The sequence below is a fragment of the Xenopus laevis genome, chromosome 1L (genome assembly GCF_017654675.1).
Source record: "Xenopus laevis strain J_2021 chromosome 1L, Xenopus_laevis_v10.1, whole genome shotgun sequence".
Classification (NCBI taxonomy): Eukaryota; Metazoa; Chordata; class Amphibia; order Anura; family Pipidae; genus Xenopus; species Xenopus laevis.
The window spans coordinates 116,444,777-116,463,369 of NC_054371.1; the positions used below are offsets into that span (position 1 = coordinate 116,444,777).

Consider the following 18,593-nt stretch of genomic DNA (forward strand, 5'->3'; position numbering starts at 1 on the left):
AAAGCACTTGATACAGTGCCCTGCAAACGACTGCTTTTGAAATTAAAGGGGTGCTTCACCTTTGTTACCTTTTAGTATGTTATAGAATTGCTAATTCTAAGCAGCTTTTTTCTTCTTCTTCTTTTTTATGGTTTTTTTAAATTAATTGCCTTCTTCTCTCCAGCTTTCAAATGTGGGTCACTGTCACCATCTGAAAACAAATGCTCTGCGAGATTACACATTTATTGTTATTGCTACTTTTTACTACTCATCTTTCTATTCAGGCCTCTCCGATTCATATTCCAGTCTCTTATTCAAATCAATGCATGGCTGTTAGGGTACTTTGGACCCTAGCAACCAGATTGCTGAAATCGCAAACTGGAGAGCTGCTGAATAAAAAGCTAAATAACTAACTCAAAAACCACAAATAATAAAAAATTAAACAAAATATGAAATTGTCTCAGAATAGCATGCTCTACATCATACTAAATATTAATTTAAAGGGAAACAACCCTTTAAGGGCTGTTGGTCTTAGTGAAGTCATTTTCTCATGGATATAAACTGGCTACAGGATCGGGTATAAAACTGGTTTATAATTGTACATTCTCTACTTGGAGTAAGGTTCTTAGTGGGGTCCCTCAGGGCTCGGTATTGGGTCCACTTTTATTTAACTTGTTCATTAATTACTACGGGGAGGTTATTGCAACTAATGTATCAGTGTTTGCAGATGACACAAAATTATTAAACCCAATTAATTCCATCCAGGATGTGACAAACTGGATCTTGACAAACTGGCAATCTGGGCAGCTAAGTGGCAAATGAGATTCAATGTTGATAAATGTAAAGTCATGCACCTGGGATGTAAAAATGTAAATGGTAAATGTAAATGGGACTGGACTAGGCAAACCCATAATGGAAAAAAACGCCTTTAAAAACTACATTGTTTTCAGTTTCTTAAAACAAATAAGTGGAACCTATCAATGAACATGCAGTAATTATTTTCAGTTTATCTGGTCCTTTAATTGATAATGCGCTCCCCCTTCCTTTCCGGAAACCCAAGGCAGTTTCACTGTGTTCAATCGCTGGCAGGCAGTCGTATAAGGTGACAGGCAGGGTGAGGGAGAGGAAAGGCGAAAATTGGCCTTCCAAAACATTGGAACGTCAGTAAAAGAATACCGCAGCAACTTGGGCATCTTGCGCTCCCTCCCTTCTCTCTCCCAGAGTCCTTTGCACCCATAACGTGACGTCAGAGCAGCTCTGACAGCGCACCGGGGCTGCTGATGTGAGTGTCTCTCTGCTTGGCCATCCGCACCTGGATCTGGATTTAAAAGCCCGGCAGCATGGGGGCACCTGAACACTGGAGCTGCGACCTCAGTCTCCTCCTTTCCCTCATAGTGATTGTATCTGCGGTGTCTGCAGCGGATCCCTTTGACTCCCAATTGGGGGACATAACATCCTGCAGCAAGCAGTGTCAGCTCATCTTCCTGCAGCAGAGCTCAGCCCAAGTAAGTGAATGTGGCCAGGCTGTCTGTCCGCTCCTTACAATGCCCAGTGTATTCACATCTGATGCTGCTGTAGGTCATGCTCTGGGGAGGGAGCCGTCATTTATAATCAGCTGTATGTAGTGTACCGTGCCATCTTCCTCAGGATCTTATGTTATATACAGCTATATATTCTGTATACACATCTTCCCTTTCCCCTTGTTATTCTGTTCACCGTACAGCCTATGATCAGAAATCACCTGACAGATAAAGAGTAATAAGCACTATGCCAATGCTCTAAGTAAGCTTACACATGCTGTTTGTGACAGGGGAGCCATTGTGCCATCATCTAAAGCTGTCCTCTGGCTCCATCTCTTCCTTTACACATTCCTTTATCTGTATTCCTATTTCTGCCCTTTCCCTCATTCTTGGTGCATGTTTCATTCAGCATTCAGTCACTAGATGAAACCATGCTGCCATTGCATTACCACATAGGTAACCGGTCACAGGGGCCTGTCATCCATCTAGCCATCTGTCATCTATATATCTATCATCTGTCTGTCTGTCTGTCACCTATCTATCTATCTATCTATCTATCTATCTATGATCTATCTATTTGTCTATCTATGATCTATCTATTTGTCTAACTATCTATCTATCTGTCAATCTATCTATCTATCTATCATCTCTCTGTCTGTCTATCTATCTATCTTTCTATCTATCTATCTATCTATCTATCTATCTATCTATCTATCTATAATCTATCTATCTATCTATCTATCTATCTATCTATCTATCTATCTATCTATCTATCTATCATCTATCTATCTATCTATCTATCTATCTATCTATCTATCTATCTATCTATCTAATCTATCTATCATCTATCTATCTATCTATCTATCTATCTATCTATCTATCTATCTATCTATCTATCTATCTATCTATCTATCTGTCATCTATCTGTCTCTGTCTTTTCGTATTTCATTACTCTGTTTTGTCTCGTAGCTTATACATACGCACCGATAAACACACACACACAATTATATAGTATTCTGTTATCTATCTGTCTGTCTGTCTATCTGTTTCATTACTCTGCCTTGTCTTGTAGCTTATACATAACTACCAACAAACACATGCGCACACAATTACATAGTATTCCATCATCTCTTTATCTTTCTGTCTGTCATCTATCTATCTGTATGCCTATCTGTATTTCATTACTCTGTCTTGTTTTGTAGCTTATACCTACCCACCAGCAAACACGCATGCACAAATATATAGTAGAACAATCTTGTCTATTGTTTCCTTTATCAGGGATGGATCTGTGTTTTTTTCCTTATGTAATACATAAATAATGGAAGAATATATACTATGTACTATGTCCAGTTAATGGTTATGCAGTGAAGAGGTCTCGAAGGCAACATGTATCCATCATTTCCATATTATGAAACAGCAGACTAATCCCCTTTTATCAGATGTACTATTCAGGCCAGGAGTGAGGTTCAGTATATACTATAGCTAAGGCATGATGCTGTAATTGGATAGACATTTGGTCAAACCCAAATCAAGAAGATAGGGGAATAAGAAGTGGTTAAAAATTTTTATATAACATTATTGTTTCATTCTGTATTTTGTGCAGCTAGCCTGCACTCTAGAGATCGGAAAACAAAAAGTGCCGAATGAATCCCAATATTAATATGCTATACATATATATATTGTATATATTTATATGAAAGTGCTGTGCAGATATGCATAAGTCATACAGTGTATATGAATTTGTGTGTGTGTGAATTACGGGAAAGTTATCTACCATTGAGTCCATTTTAAGCAAGTTAATTGAATTTTAAAACATAATACTTTTTTGTCTGTGATAATAAACTGCATGGATCCATATTGTTGAGAAAACAATACTGTTGGGTTTATTTCATGTTTAAACAGTTTTTAAAAGACCCCAGTTCCCTAGCATTCCAGATCATAGATCCTACATCTGTATATTTCTGAAGACTTTTGTGGATGTTCATATATATCCTTTAAATTATATCCTTGTAAAATGGTGCTTAGTGATGTCATCCGTTATAATCAGTGCTTAGTGATTTAATTTGTGTCATGTATAGGGATTGAGAAAAAGTCACATGATTTCCCTCCCTGCCCCTAATTGGCATATGTAAATTTTTATTCGGTTCAGGCAAATTCGTATTCGGGTCGGCCATGCACAAGGATTCATCCAAATCCTGCTGAAAAAAACCAAATCCTGTCTTAATCCCAAACTGAATCCTAGATTTGGTGCATCCCTAATCACATGACTTACTGAAACATGTATATTGTAATAAATAATGTACCTTATGTTGGAAAATATGAGGATATTAGAAGTCAACTCAGAGTTCCATGACCTCTATAAAAGCACTCGGGCTTCTGCACATTTTTCACTATACATACAGTGAGTAATGCACAACCTTTTATAAAATTATCAAATAAAGGTCATGAAATACTGGTGAGTAGCCTAGTAAAATTTGCCATAGAGTATCTCTCCCGCAACTAGACCAAGACCAGTGATTCTGTGCAGGTCATAGGAGGAGTAACAGCATACACATTAAACAGCATTAAAAGCAAGCTTTTCGTTGTTCAGTGATACAAATTTTTGGGAACTGATCCCTTGTGTGCACATCATGTCATCAATAACCTCTTAGCTTACACATGCTGCTTGCTGTGCACCAATCATGCATTTGCATTGCCAGTTTCGATAGTGATACTGCGTCTTAGTGAGTGGTCCATGGGAGGGGCTATGCACATTGGGAACATGATGGCATCATCAATGTCATTGCTGGAAAAATTGTCAGAATTGGTCAGAATTGTGATTTTCAAAGCTTTGTTCTAAGGGTGATTTAGAATATAAAAATAATGCAGTTCTGTTGGGGAAAGTGTGCCCTAACAATATAAAAATTTGAGTATCTTAGGGTTTTCATGTCCTTTAAGTGCATTATTTAAAAATCTGATGTTGAGAATGGAATATTTGCTGCAAATGCATACTGAAAAAACGCACCGCTCTGCCTTACATTGTAGTCTAGGTTCCTAAGTGATTTTGCCCCAAGCGCTGACAGGGCACTTTGTATCATATAGCGTTGCGATTCTGTGCATGTTACGTTTAAAGTACTTGATCACACATGGGTCTCCTAAATTCATGCTTTACTTCTTATTTCACCAGACTTGATATATGTTATCATAGCTCACAGGGGAAGAATATACAGTATGTATGTCTTTATTTATTCAGTACCATACAGTATATCTTATCTAGATCAGTGCAGCTGTCAAAATGTTCTAACTTATTGTAATATGTTTATCATCAAAAATGCATTACTATTCATACATTTGTATCAGACTATGTACGGTAGCAACAAATGTTCTTTGTAGAAAACAAAGCAGAAATACTATAGAAAAAAAGCTATAACATCAGTTTTGGGGGGGGGATTTATATGCAACACAAATATGCAACAAATGCAGCACTTGCTTGCTAATGTTTGCTGAGTCGGTGGTAAAAATGAATATATCAATACTGAAAATATCTTCAGAGGGAATACTTCAGTGGCGTAACTACAGAGGAAGCAGACCCTGCGGCTGCAGGGGGGCCCAGGAGGTGTAGGGGCCCCTAAGACTCTAATTCATATACAATATCAATAAATATTGGTAAAACAGGTCAACCTCTAGACATTTTGGGGGCCTGAAAAATAATTTGCTGTGGGGCCCAATAATATCTAGTTACACCACTGGAATACTTACATTTCAAGTTATGGTGACTACAATTTTTAACAGTGAAACATTTCACCATGTACTCACCAATTACCTAATTTTTAGCCATTGTATGACTTAATTTAAATATTTTCCAGTTCAAAATATGGGTATTAATATAATTATGAACGTTTCTGTGAAAATGACCTAAAGGCCCCAAAGCAGATCAAATAACAAACATAGAAATTCTCATATTGCATAGTTTATTATTGAATCATATCTGTATCCCCAAGACTGGATAAAATTAAGAGGCCTGGCCTACAGTAATTGTTTGCATAAATGTAAGTTAATGGGCAGAAAGCATGTAATACATGTTGACAAATATTTCCGTTACTGAAATATGTACATGGGTTACTTACTGGACAACACATTTTGCTGGATCACTTATTATTTTGAAGTAGCATTTCCATATTTTATCATAAGAATATAGATAATTTAATTTTTTGTTGTCATCATTTTGCACAAAAATAATGATACACAAACATATCTACACAATGAATAAAAGAATTACATGTATTACCTTCATGCAACCTTGAACTCCTGACCTCTGTGTAACTAGTTTTTCTGCAAAAAGTGAAAAGTTATTGTAGATAATATAGAACCATAAAATCTTCTTAGATAGTTTAATCATTTTTTTCGTTATACAGAGTGAAAAAATAAGTATGTATTTTGTTTACCAAAATTAAAGTACATTATAGACTTTAAGTGGGAGAAATGTAGAATGGCTTTACAGTAAGCTGAAATCATGGTAGTGAGGTATGTCTGGGACTTAGAGCATGTTTGAAGGCCAAAATTGAGGTATTCTGCCTTTAGGGCCAAAGGGGGAAACTCAAATTAGGGAAATCATGGCACTGTATTTGGCCCAAGATTGGACATAGATAATTTCCATTGTCATCATTGTCCTGCCTGATCGTAGGTGTACATCCAGGGTAGTACCTGGGTGAACTTGATCTGAGATTAATTTGATTCTCTGCTTCCTTGACTCCTTGCCTGTTTCCTGACTTCTCTTTACTGCTGCCTGTGCCTGAATTTGGATGTGCTTAACCTATTTTTTACCACTTTACTAGATTTTGTCTATTTTGCTATTTCCCCCAGTGAAGGCTTCCTCTCTAGTCGTTATTTCCTGGTCTTGTGGAAGTACTGTGGTAGAAAGCCTTTACTAGCTGGAGAAAATCTTGCAAGTACTGGTGAGACATACGGACATTTATGAGCTATGAAAGTTTCTGGAAGACATGGTTGCCACGTCTTAGCACCTGAACTGTATGCTGCTGCATCAACCAATGCCTTATCCAGTTAGAACTTCCGCTTCTGATCATGAACTTTAACTTCAACTTCAAACAACATGGAATCCCTCTTTGGTTTTACATGTCCTATCTATACCAAAAACATCACTGAAATCAATTGCCCACAATCATTTTTGGACTATTCTGTTGCCATCTCTAAAACGGAGCTATAATCTAGTATGTTGTTCAGATTTTTTAAGCAATACCAATACTGCCTCCAACATTGTCTGATTTCTCCTCTGACTTCTTGCCTCTTGGTAGACTTTGCAAACCCTGTCTGATGCCTATTAATTCCTACCCACTCCACAGCTTGTTCCTGTGCTAGCCTTCAAACCAGTTCCAGTGCCAGTATTTCAGCCTGTTCCAGAGCTGGTGCTCCCACCTTTCCCAGTGCAAGTCCCCCAAATTCAGTGATGGCTTGCCTCAGTGTCTTCTGATTGAATCAGCCTGACAATAATGTGCTGCTTTTGCAGAACCTGGCAGGATGCAAAGAGACAACTGATCTTTGCTCATCTGGTGTGGTAACTGTAGTTATTTTTATTACTCAGACCTCATTATAAAGCAAAACTCAGAGAGAAGACTATTCAAAATAAATGAGGTAGTTTATTAGCCCAACAAGACAATATAAAAGTTTTGCTTGGGAAAGCTGTCGCAGTAACACTGCAGTGTGGCACCTAGGTGAAAAACGAGGGCTTACCAAAGGCACACCTCTTGCAACAAGATTTTATAACTTTTACAGGCATTTGCTGTAAATTAGAAAAAGGGGTACATGGATATACCATACATGGTCAAAGGCCTCCTTCTTTATTGGAAGGCACTAAAATTTACTGTAGTACATATTGCAATACCTAGTGCACCATTTTATGGTTTCCTTATTCCAAAAATCACAAACCATGTGGCCTTTGTCTACTAGTTTGAGACAGGATGAGCGTCTGCAGTTCTTAGGCAACACTTCTGTGTCGTTTAACTGTTGTTAACCCTTTGACTTCTTTCTTGACCATTTGGCCAGCAAACCTTGTATAATTACCTTGACCACCATCTGCCTCACTCCACATATCTGCCTTGGGTTCAGCCTCTGGGTATCAGGGTGTGGCTCTTAAGATTGATATTTAATTTATATTATTGGACCCTGTATACCAGCCGTTACCCGTCTTGGATAGGGTGTTTTTATTTTTTTTTTTGTCATAACACACAATCTAACCTGCTGTTTTCTGCATTACTCAACATTTGTACGCACATTTGTACAATTTATAACAAATATACACACGCTTAGCCTATATCTCATTTCCCTTGTTAAGAAGCTCTTACACAGTTTTAGGATGGTAAACTCCAATGTGTGGTTAAAACTTTTTATATCTGCCAATATATGTATATGTTGGCTGTGCATGCCTTAATATATCACATTACTATTCAAGGAGAAATTTAAAGAGGCTTACCAGAAGGAAAATAGGGATGGGCAACCTCAAACTAACCTAGAGGAGCAATAAATGATGCTTAAGAAGCAATACAATGCCGGCGGGATGGCACTCGGAGCAAATAGTTTCCAAAGTTCAGGTGACTTCAGAAAACATCCCGCCAGCGATTTAGATTCTAGCTGGCGGGAAGGCTTTTTCGGGGAGATTACTCAACTACCCTCCTGCAGTCTATACAATAAACTGTCAACCCCCCATGTCCTTACTTATTTCACTACACTCGCTACATTAGTGAATTAACTCAGGAGCAAGTCCAATACAACCCAGAAGTGCTATTTAGTTCCAGGTTTCCTTTTATTTCTGTGTCTTTAGAATTGATCCCCTCTTTAGAACCTCTTTGCTTGTGATACATTGTCAACAACTGCAATCATTATTATATGTACAGGGCCATGGTCCCTGTAGCACTTTACAATAAAGGGATACAATGGGTGTCTTCAGGCTAATGCAGGCACATACTCAGTCCATCCAAGCAGAATTAAGCAGATCTCTAATAGATATGCCTGCTTTTACCATAAGGCTTTTCAACTTTCTTGATGTAGTCAATGTCACTATGTAAACAGCTCATTTTGTGCACTGCATTGCATATTTGTCTCGGCCAAACTCGACTAGAGTGTCTCTGAACTATGTGTTTGGCCTGGCTTGGGGACTAAACTTTCAACTGGACTAATTTATTATACTTATTACTTATAGCCTCAGGTGCAAGTGCTAGAACTCACAATTGCACCCCTTAAAATTAATGCTCTCTACACTTTGCTCCAGAGTGAAAAACTGGTGCAAGGTGCAGAGTTCAGTCCTGTCAGGGCCAAAGCAGCCCTGTACTTAAAGTGATACTGACACTAAAAAACTACTTTTTTAAATATGAATGTACATTAAAAGTTACCTTTAGGTCATGTTGATCGTTTTTTGCTGAGAGGTAATAAGAAGTAATTTTTAGTTGAAGTTTCTAAACATGACTGTTTTGCCAACTTGACTGTCCCATCTCAGCCTCTCAGTTAAGTTTCCAATGCCAACGGACTCCTGCTGCACAAATAGGGCAGCCCCTCATAAAGGAACATGGGGCATCAGACAGGTAATGTAAAAGTATCGTGCAAATACTTTATGGCAAAGTTATAAGTTGCTTTCAAAGGCAATATAATGATAGGTGTAAAAAAGAGTTTAATTTCTGGTGTCAGTACCTCTTTAAGATCTCTGCCATTAGCAGGTGGTAATTACAGGGCACTTCCGGATTTGTGCGACTACTAACCACAATCTCCCATGAGATCAAAGAGTTGCAGTAGGGAACCTATGGACAAGGTGCACAGTACAAAGAATGGGTGTGTTTTGTTCCTATTTACTGTTCTGTTCTCTGCATCTTGCCCATAAATGATAAATAAGGCCTACTGTCTATGGTGACATGTTGTAATATGTCTGTGGCAACATCCAAAATGCACATGTAATGTAGAAGGAACAAATCATATTAATTTTTAATGTGGATGTTGTAAGCACTTGGTTCTCCAAATTATGAAACCCCCAACCCAATCCAAAGAATTCCAGATAATAGATCTTATGACTACAATCAACAAAACGTTACTGTAAAACCAAGACTAGATTTGGGAAGTCACCATAACTTGATTTCTTTATGTTTTTTTGTATAGAAGTGGGTCAGCTAAAATCAAGCTACAATGTTGCTTCCTTCACTTTGTAAAGGGACAACTAGCAATCAGGCAATTGCTGTTACTCGTTAGCAGGGTGAGAGGTGCCGAGTTGGGGGAATAGAAAAGGTGGCGGCTGGTGAGCATGCAGAAAGTTAGTGGGTGGAGCTATTACACCTTTGCTTCCTTTAGGTGTCCTTAGCTGCATGGTTCTGATGGACACAGTGTTATCAGAAGAATTAATGTCTGTCTTTCCAGAGCGTAATAACAAAAATATCCCTTTTAAACATGGAAGCATTACAGTTTTTTGTTTCAAAAAGCTCTTTTTTAAATACTGTAGTTTAATGGAAAAAAGTTGAAACTCATGCATTCAGATGATTATCTACTAAAAGAAGATTCATACATATATAGCTCTATTTGTATGATTTACATAGTCACATACAATGGGTTTATTCACTGTCTCTCTGTCTACAGGATGCCGTCATTTCTGCCTGTTCTAGAGGCTGCCGGCTGTTCTCCATCTGTCGCTTTGTGGATGTCACTGCTGAACTCAACACTACAAGAGCTGAATGCGAGTCAGGTATTTATTCATGCTTTATGTCCAGTATGTTAGAATTCGGTCCATAAGTAACAGATGTAACAAATTCCTGCTTTTTGGATTCAGCCAAATAACCAATCCTCTGCAAAAGTTTTGAACATATACCAAAATGAATCCAATAACTTGTTTATTCAGATCTGAGCAATTTTTTTTTTTTAAAAAAAGCAGAATCCAAGAACAAAGATTTGCTGGAATACAATATCCAGAGATTTATAGTGGCATGATGTTAACAGGTTAATAAAAAGTTTTACATTTACCCATCTAATAACCTATAGCAGCCAGTCAGATGTTTGTTTTCAAACAGCTGACCAGTGAATGCTATTTCTTGATTGGTTACAATGGGTTACTAGACAAGTATAAAACTGTAGACCATCTATTACATCTTTACCCTCCAATAGTACTAAGATTAATATGATCCCCAAACCAAGTCCTGGATTCTGTGCATCTCTAATAAGTATGGTTTTGAGTCATTTAGTTAAAAAATAGTCCTCTGAAGCTATGCTCAATATTTTTTGTAGGATGCAACCATTGTTTCAAAAAAAGACAAAAGAAAGAAATGAATTGTCTGAACTGCCTAATATAATATAAGGGTTTATTTATGACCACAATTGCAGTGTCCAGATTTAATTTTGTATGTATTTTGATGATGACGTTTTTCACACAATGCAGCCTTTTCTCCCTCAATTCCAACGTGTTTGGCCATAATTTGTTTAGTGGCACTGAAGATTACGGTGATTAAGTTGTCTAAATTGGGAGTTGGTAAATTGATCAATTGTCTTATTTAAAAGCGTGTTATAAGGATCCTTTCTCAATGGGATGACAAAGATATTATTAATCATTGTATAGACCCGTATCCACAGTCGTTTTTGGCTGCGGAACAGTCCCACCAGATATGCCACATTGTGCCCAATACATTACAGCCTCTGAAACAGTTTGGGGAAAGGCCGGGAAACCATTTGGCTAGTCTTACCGGGACCATATACCTCTGTAATAATACCTTAAATGGGGTTTCCTGAATAGGGGTGTTGATAAAGCATCTAGCTGGTTGCTGTAAAATGTCTTCCCAGACTGCCGGAAATTGTGGGTTGCCCTGCTTCCTATGCCAATCTGTGACATATTTTAGCTGTAATATAGGGTCTGTGGTTGGTCAAGTCTCTGTACATTGTGGAGACATTTTTTGTGCCTAAAGACCTAGAGATACATAACTCAAATGATCAAATTGAGTCCGGGATGGGACCTGGTTATCTTTCAAGAGAGAGGACACATAATGATTCATTTGTGCCAGATGAGACTGATTTGGTCAGGTCCTAAATTCTGCCCAAGCCAAACGATTTCCAACAGTTAAAGTTGTCTGTCTTCCTGGGTAGGAAGGCAGTATTTAGGGACCTTCCCAAAAGAGGGGAGTGGAGGGGGGATTCAAGTTTATAATATTTTGTCGTTTGGTCTCATATCCTCAGGGCCTGTTTTATAACGTGATTAAGTTCTTTAGATCTCAATTTTTTAGGGATCCACAAGAGCTTGGAAATAGAATGATCAGTCAGGTCTGCTCCCTCTAAGTGAACCCAGAGGGGAGGGGTTAGCGCAATGTGCCATTTAGCCATTTGACTCAATTGAGCAGCTATAAAATATTTATTAAAATCTGGTACTCCTAACCAATTTGTGACACATCATATTATTTTATAGATATGCAGGGTTCTACCCTGTTCCATATTTGTTTGTAACATATTTGTGGTGAAGCAGAAAGGTGATAAAAAATGTAGGCAATATTATTATCTTGATAGACTGAATTCTACCTGTCCCTGATATATAGGGATCTTTCCAAGTAAAGAGAATCAGATGTATTTGTTGTAGTAAACCTATATTTGTTGGCATTTTAAAGGGATTTATGTGAATTTGTTAACTCCTAAATATTTCAAGGAGCGTTCCTCCAATGTAAAATCAAAGTTCATTTGAATGAGGTTAAGTTGTGGGTGAGGTAAATTGATATTCAATGTCCTGGATTTCGAGGAGTTAATGATCAGACAAAGCATTCTTGAACTTTGTAAGTATAAGTTAGACAAAGTGGTAAATGCTCTTGTAATGGACAATATTATGTTGTCCGCATAAAGGGTACATTGAATCTCCATGCCTGCCAAATGTACAGCAGATATACTGGGGTTCTGTCTTAGAGCACAGGCTAAAGGCTCTATGGCCAATAAGAAGAGAAGCAGGGAGAGGGGGCACCCCTGTCTCATACACTGTTTCGTAGATATTGGACGGGAGTCATAAACTAACAGACTGACTCTCGATGTTGGCTCATTATAATGAGCTTGAACATATCGGATGAGGAAACTTATGTTTATTAAAAAAAACAAAAGATAATCCCAACCAACAGAATCAAATGCCTTATTAGAATCTAACGATAAGACCATTGAAGGGGTATTGCAGGTTGTTGCCCAATTGATGCACAATTTTATTATTAACTGTCTGTCTCCCTTTAACAAATCCACTCTGGTCTAAATGAACAATACGATGTAATAAAAGTGTTCATTCGTGCTGCCAATACTTTTGCAAGTACATTTTCGGAAGGGATATAGGATGGAAATTCTTGCAGCATGTATTATCTCATCCAGGTTTAGGAATGACTACTATTCTGGCCTCCAAAGCTTCTGGAATAAATTGTTAACCCATAATTGTACTATTAAAAACCCTGTTACGGTGAGGTACTAAAATTTTGTCAAATGTTTAGTAATAAAGTGGAGAGAATTTGTCTGGACCAGGTGTTTTGGAGTTTTTTGTCTTTGATGGCAGTGATGGGTTGAGACATTTGAGAGAGTTATTTACTTAACCTCGATTTTTTTTTGGTCAAGGTTTTTTGGGCAAAAACTAGAATTTTTTGAGGAAAGAAAACCTCTAATTTTTTGAGATTTATTATACCCCAAAGCTGCTAAAAGTCAGTAAATCCACCATCCCTAAACCTGCCGAGGTCATGTATAAGTCACAGACAGATGTCCTTTTTACAATTCGAAGATATTGTAATCTGAGCTGGCTTTTGTCGGATATGAAGCGATTCGGGCATCAAATCCGAAAAATTTGTACAATTCGAGTTTTCAATCTATTTTGTCGAGACTTTTCCTGACTCAACTTTTTCTAATTAATTCATTAATAGCCGGGGAGGGGGGCACCATTCCATCTGGCAGGAATGTTATTGCTGTAATTGAGGTAGAATAAACAAGTTCCACCACAATATACTGTAGTTGTCTTGCTGTCATTTGTGAGTCAGGCCTGGAAATCGTTTTGTAAGAGAACATTTTTACTCACTTCATACTTAAATTTGCAGTCCCATTCTGTGAGTTTGTGTGGCCTTCCACTTCTCTTCTTAAAGCTTCTTATCCTTAAACCCTTCTACTATTCATGTTATATTGATGTGCTAATAACTTTTTGCTTTATAAATTAAGCACTGGTATTAGTTCTATATAGGGCCTCAATTTAATAATATAGCATTTTTCTTGATTTGTCACTTAAAGGGCTTGTTCGCCTATTATTTAACTTTAAGTATTATGTAGAGAGTGATATTTGTTTGCTAGGGTCCAAATTACCCTAGCAACCATGCATTGATTTGAATAAGAGACTGGAGTATAATTAGGAGAGGCCCGGAACAGAAAGATGAGTAGATATTAAAGAGCTTTTATAATGTCTGTTGTAAGATTTTCTTTTGACACAGAGCATGATACGGAAATGCAGTCAGGCCACTTATTCAAACCCAGCAGGAAAGAGTGTATTTGAGTTAACATCCATCCATTCACATTCTATGAGAAGGTTGTAGGGATCAAAATACATTGTGCAACAGTATCCTTAAAAGACAGAGTCAATTTTTCCGAAAACAGTAGACTTGAAACAAAAATGCAAGCTAGAAGAAGGTGAGAAAAATTTATGGGAGAGGCTAAGGTCTTACACAAATGGCATTGTATGTCTCATAGGGCAAAAATCTTGTGGTTTATTCTCAAATTAATACTGGTTGGTTTACCAGTTATTACACTAAACAAACAGAAATACTTTAGACATATATTTCTATTGGAAGAGAAACTATGCATGACCTCTAATCCATTAATGCATTGGAAGCTTTGTGTTTTACAAAAGATGACTTAAGTAGAAAGATTGATGAATATTTTATATATTCAGTAAAGCCTTGAGTGACTTGAGTTTAAACTTGGTCACTATTGAAACATGTGATTGAGCCCCTTGCTTTCTGTCTTGTATAGATAATTTATCTGCCACATTTGGTGTATTTTACAGCTTGCATTGAAGCCTATGCCAAAGCCGATGAACAATACGGATGTATCACTGGCTGCAGAAAACAGCTGCCTGAAGCCGAAAACCAGAAAGAAAAGGTATCAGTTGAATGTATCAGTGAAAGGTGCATGCTATTCACATTACAACATGACCTTTATGAGATGTTTTACTGTAAACACGGTTAACACAGTATGCATAAGATACAGTAGTGCAGTATTTCTAAAGTTCAAACTCTCTGTACTGACCCCTTGTCAAGCTGCAAGGAGGGATTTGAAAACTACAAGGAGCGATGGGGGATTTGAAAACTACAAGGAGCGATGTGATTAACCATGCAGTTAATAAGAGACAAATAGTAGGGAACAACTGTAGTTGTTTCGTAAGGCATTTCTCATAAAGTTACACGAGAGCCAGAACAGGCTTGCAAAGAATATCCAAAATATAACTCTGAGAATGTTATTTTATTCTGAGAATGTTATGTTATTAAGAATGTGATACAGTGCTTTTGGTGTTTTTATGTATACACAGTATGCTTTTTACATAGACAGGGGCATAACAGTAGGAGCAACTACTGGGGGGGGGGCAATGCGGTACCCAATTTACACTCCTGCATTTTACATTTTTCTACAATCAGATTCGGAGACCCAAGATGTACACTGTTGGCAAAATACTGAAAGTAATAGATAGCACACCCAATTGAAAATGTTTTTATTTATTACAAAAAGGAAAAAATAACAAACAATACAAAAATCATATTTGGTGAGCCCAACGCGTTTCGACCATAAGGGTCTTCCTCAGGGGCCTTTTTTGATTTTTTATTATTTGTGCCCCTGAGGAAGACCCTTATGTTTGAAACGCGTTGGGCTCACCAAATATGATTTTTGTATTGTTTGTTATTTTTTCCTTTTTTGTAATAAATGTAATTTTTTCAGTTGGGTGTGTAATCTATTACTTTCAATATTTTGTAGTCTGTTCTGGAGACCCTTATGGGAAGCCTCCTATGGATCAGTACCCAGTATTTTACTTTTGAGGTTGTGCACCTGCTTTCCTAGTTTGTACAATGTTGGCAAACTGCTCAAATCCCTGACTCCCTCCTTGCCCTGCTTGGTCCATATGACATTTCAGTTGTTGCATTTCCCAGATATGTAGATGCATTTCACTTCATTATACACATGGGGCAAATTCACTAAGTGCCGAAGCGCCGAACGCTAGCGTTAATTCGCTAGCGCTTGGCATTTTCGTTACTGCGCAAATTCACTAACGAACGCTGGCGTAGTTTCGCTAGTGTTACTTCGCACCCTTACGCCAGGCGAATTTTCGCTAGCGATGTAACTACGCAAATTCACTAATGTGGGCACATGTGTAGGGCAAAATAAAATTTTTAAATGATGATTTGAAGGTTTTCTTGGCATTTGTAGTGCTGATACGTATTCCTCCATTGAAATTTGAATTTGGCGCCATATGCAAATTAGCCTTCGCTAGCGTAACTTCGCTTTACATAGCGAATCAACGCTAACGCAACTTCGCAACCTTACGCTACCCCTGAGCGCAACATCGGATTTTAGTGAATTTACGGAGCGCTGGCGAAACTACGCCTGGCGAAGTGCGGCGAAGTTGCGCCTGGCGCAACTTCGCATCTTAGTGAATTTGCCCCATAGTAATTATTTACTTACCACAACAAAGTGTACAAAATGCAATTTTGGATGCAATTGGTATATTTCCAAACACAATGCAGTGTTTTTACTGTAATTCCAGCATCATAGTGTTCACAAAGTGAAGTTTCATGTGATGCCATTGTGGCCGATGTGTCTAAATTTTCAGTTGCTCAAAAGTACATCTGCGCTCACTTATAAATTATGGCTTTAGCATGACGTGTGTTCCCGATTCTTTTGACGCAAGTGGGCTGCAGCAATTGCTCTGGAACCCTGGTGCTACTGCATGGTTTGGAGGTGGTGGTAGCTCCAAGGTTCCCACAGTGTCCTGCATCAGTAGGCTCAACTGCAATCAGTTCTGAACAGGAGGTAGCGGCACCAAGTGCAACAGTACGATGTGCTAGGAGCTCATGTTGAGTACCTGTGAATGGGAATTTTTTGTGCAACAGACAGCAGTCTGGTGTGGTAAGTAAATAACCCTGTAAAATATGGTTGCACTGTTCTTTTCAGAAATTAAAATACTAACATATTTTACATGGGTCCTTCTGTAAATAGTGAAAGTCTGTTAATTACTGTTGACAATTAGTTTACAATTACAGATCACTTTAGGTAGTGCACCTGACTTTAAGAAAGCTCCCACAAAAGTTGTCTCATAGTGTAACATTAATGCTGCAGCTCTTAAGCCTTGTCCTTAATACAGAATATTATTGCTCTTATATCCTATGTATTTGAATAATAAGTTACGCATTTCCCCAGAATTTACATTATTTTACTCTGCCCCCCCCCCAAAAAAAACTCTGCTCTATGCCTGAAGAACAACTCAGCTAAGTGGGGATGTGGAGTAATAGTTGGTACATTAAAAATATAAGTAAGATTTTCACAAATGGTTAAAGATTTCAAAGTATACCAATTAGTCTGCAGTTCACTTTAATGAAAGGACTGAATTAGAATGTGAATCCAGCTCCTTTTGTTTTTTACTGCTTATTATGCTTTAAATTTGTATTCACAGTAGAGCACTCACTGGCCATGGGACAAAAACCCCACACCATTAGCAACTGACAATAGCAAGCTAAAGGTTTCTGTTGGCAAATAACAATGGGGAATTGCTGGAGTGTGTGAATCCTCCATCCATCAGCATGAGAGACAAATCGGATTGCAGATTTTGACATTTACTCTGAACAATGACTCAGCATCACAAGGCTTTTGGCTTGCACATTGCCATGCAGAGCTGGCAGCCTAGAACACTGATGTGCTCTGCAGATATAGCAAAGAAGCAAAGGACTAAGGAACATCTCTAGAACAGATTATACTGTCATTATTGTAATTTAGCTCTTCACCTGACAGACTTGTTGGCAAGAACCAACATTTCTAGCAATATCTTGCTTTTTATTTTTGTTACTTTGAGGTTCTTTTATTTCTACCTAGATGCAAATAATTGTAGATTGTCTTCATCTGTAAGAAAGGGGAAGAACTGACCTATAGGCCCATCTCTAGTCAGTAATGATATTGAAATACATACCACCATATTGTAACAGAATATACAGGCAGTAAAAGGAAGCGGGTACCCATACCAGAAAATTAGAATTACCCCAACATTTTGGGGTAAAGCCTTTCTCAAGAGGCAAACCCGCAGGTCCCATAGGTATTGGGCCAGCCCGCTATCACTACTACCTGTATATTCTGTTACAATTTGGTGGTATGTATTTCAATATCATTACTGATTTGATTTGTCTTTGATGCACACTAATTGTATGAAGCATGTTGTTTATATACCTTATATACCTATGTTACTAATACTATAGGCATATAGTAGCCTTTTAATGGAATAAGGAATTGAGAATCAGACATTTCGTATATTAAAATTCAACGTTCAGTGTTTATTAAGGATCGCTACTAATTTGTAGTCTAAATTCTAGTCAGTGACAATTACACCACTTGTTTTGTCTGTGACAGATGGCGGATCTCAGGCTTCCTTCATATTTGTCTGTGTTTGACCTCATATCTGGCTTCTGCAGTGACATTGTCAGCTCAGCCCAGAGTTTTATTTCCTCTACTTGGACCTTCTACCTTCAAGCAGATGATGGAAAGGTGGTTGTTTTCCAGGTAAGACACAGTGGCAGTGAGTCAGGCATTGGATTTAATTAAAGAAAAACTCACATTTATGCAACTGTTGCAATAATATATATATGTATGTTTATTGGCAATACTAAAATGGATTGAAATGGAAATACTTTACTTAATTAAATGTGTTTGTTTCAGCTCAAACCGACACCTTCTACAGAAGAAGTACACATTAAATTACCATTGTGCCCAGCAAATAATATGGAGTGTGCAATTTGATGGCAACTGGGTGTTCATGGTTGATTTATAGCATGTTTAACAGCAGCACATTATACAATGGTTAATGGCATCAGCATATCATCATGTAAACGATGAGAGCAG

The 18,593-nt window shown here is 37.8% G+C and overlaps 2 protein-coding genes across 2 annotated transcripts in view; one reads left to right on the forward strand and one right to left on the reverse strand.

Annotated features, from left to right (window-relative positions):
• fkbp8.L (FKBP prolyl isomerase 8 L homeolog) overlaps positions 1-18,593 on the reverse strand; it is a 450,571-nt gene that overhangs the window by 344,429 nt on the left and 87,549 nt on the right. The gene's annotated exons all lie outside the window — the stretch shown is intronic.
• tmem59l.L (transmembrane protein 59 like L homeolog) overlaps positions 1,103-18,593 on the forward strand; it is a 30,135-nt gene continuing 12,644 nt past the window's right edge. Inside the window, exons 1-4 of the mRNA XM_018256253.2 lie at positions 1,103-1,484; positions 10,107-10,212; positions 14,506-14,600; positions 18,105-18,254. Of these exons, the coding sequence (XP_018111742.1) occupies positions 1,320-1,484; positions 10,107-10,212; positions 14,506-14,600; positions 18,105-18,254 (516 nt within the window). The 5' untranslated portion in view covers positions 1,103-1,319. The remainder of the gene's footprint in view (positions 1,485-10,106; positions 10,213-14,505; positions 14,601-18,104; positions 18,255-18,593) is intronic.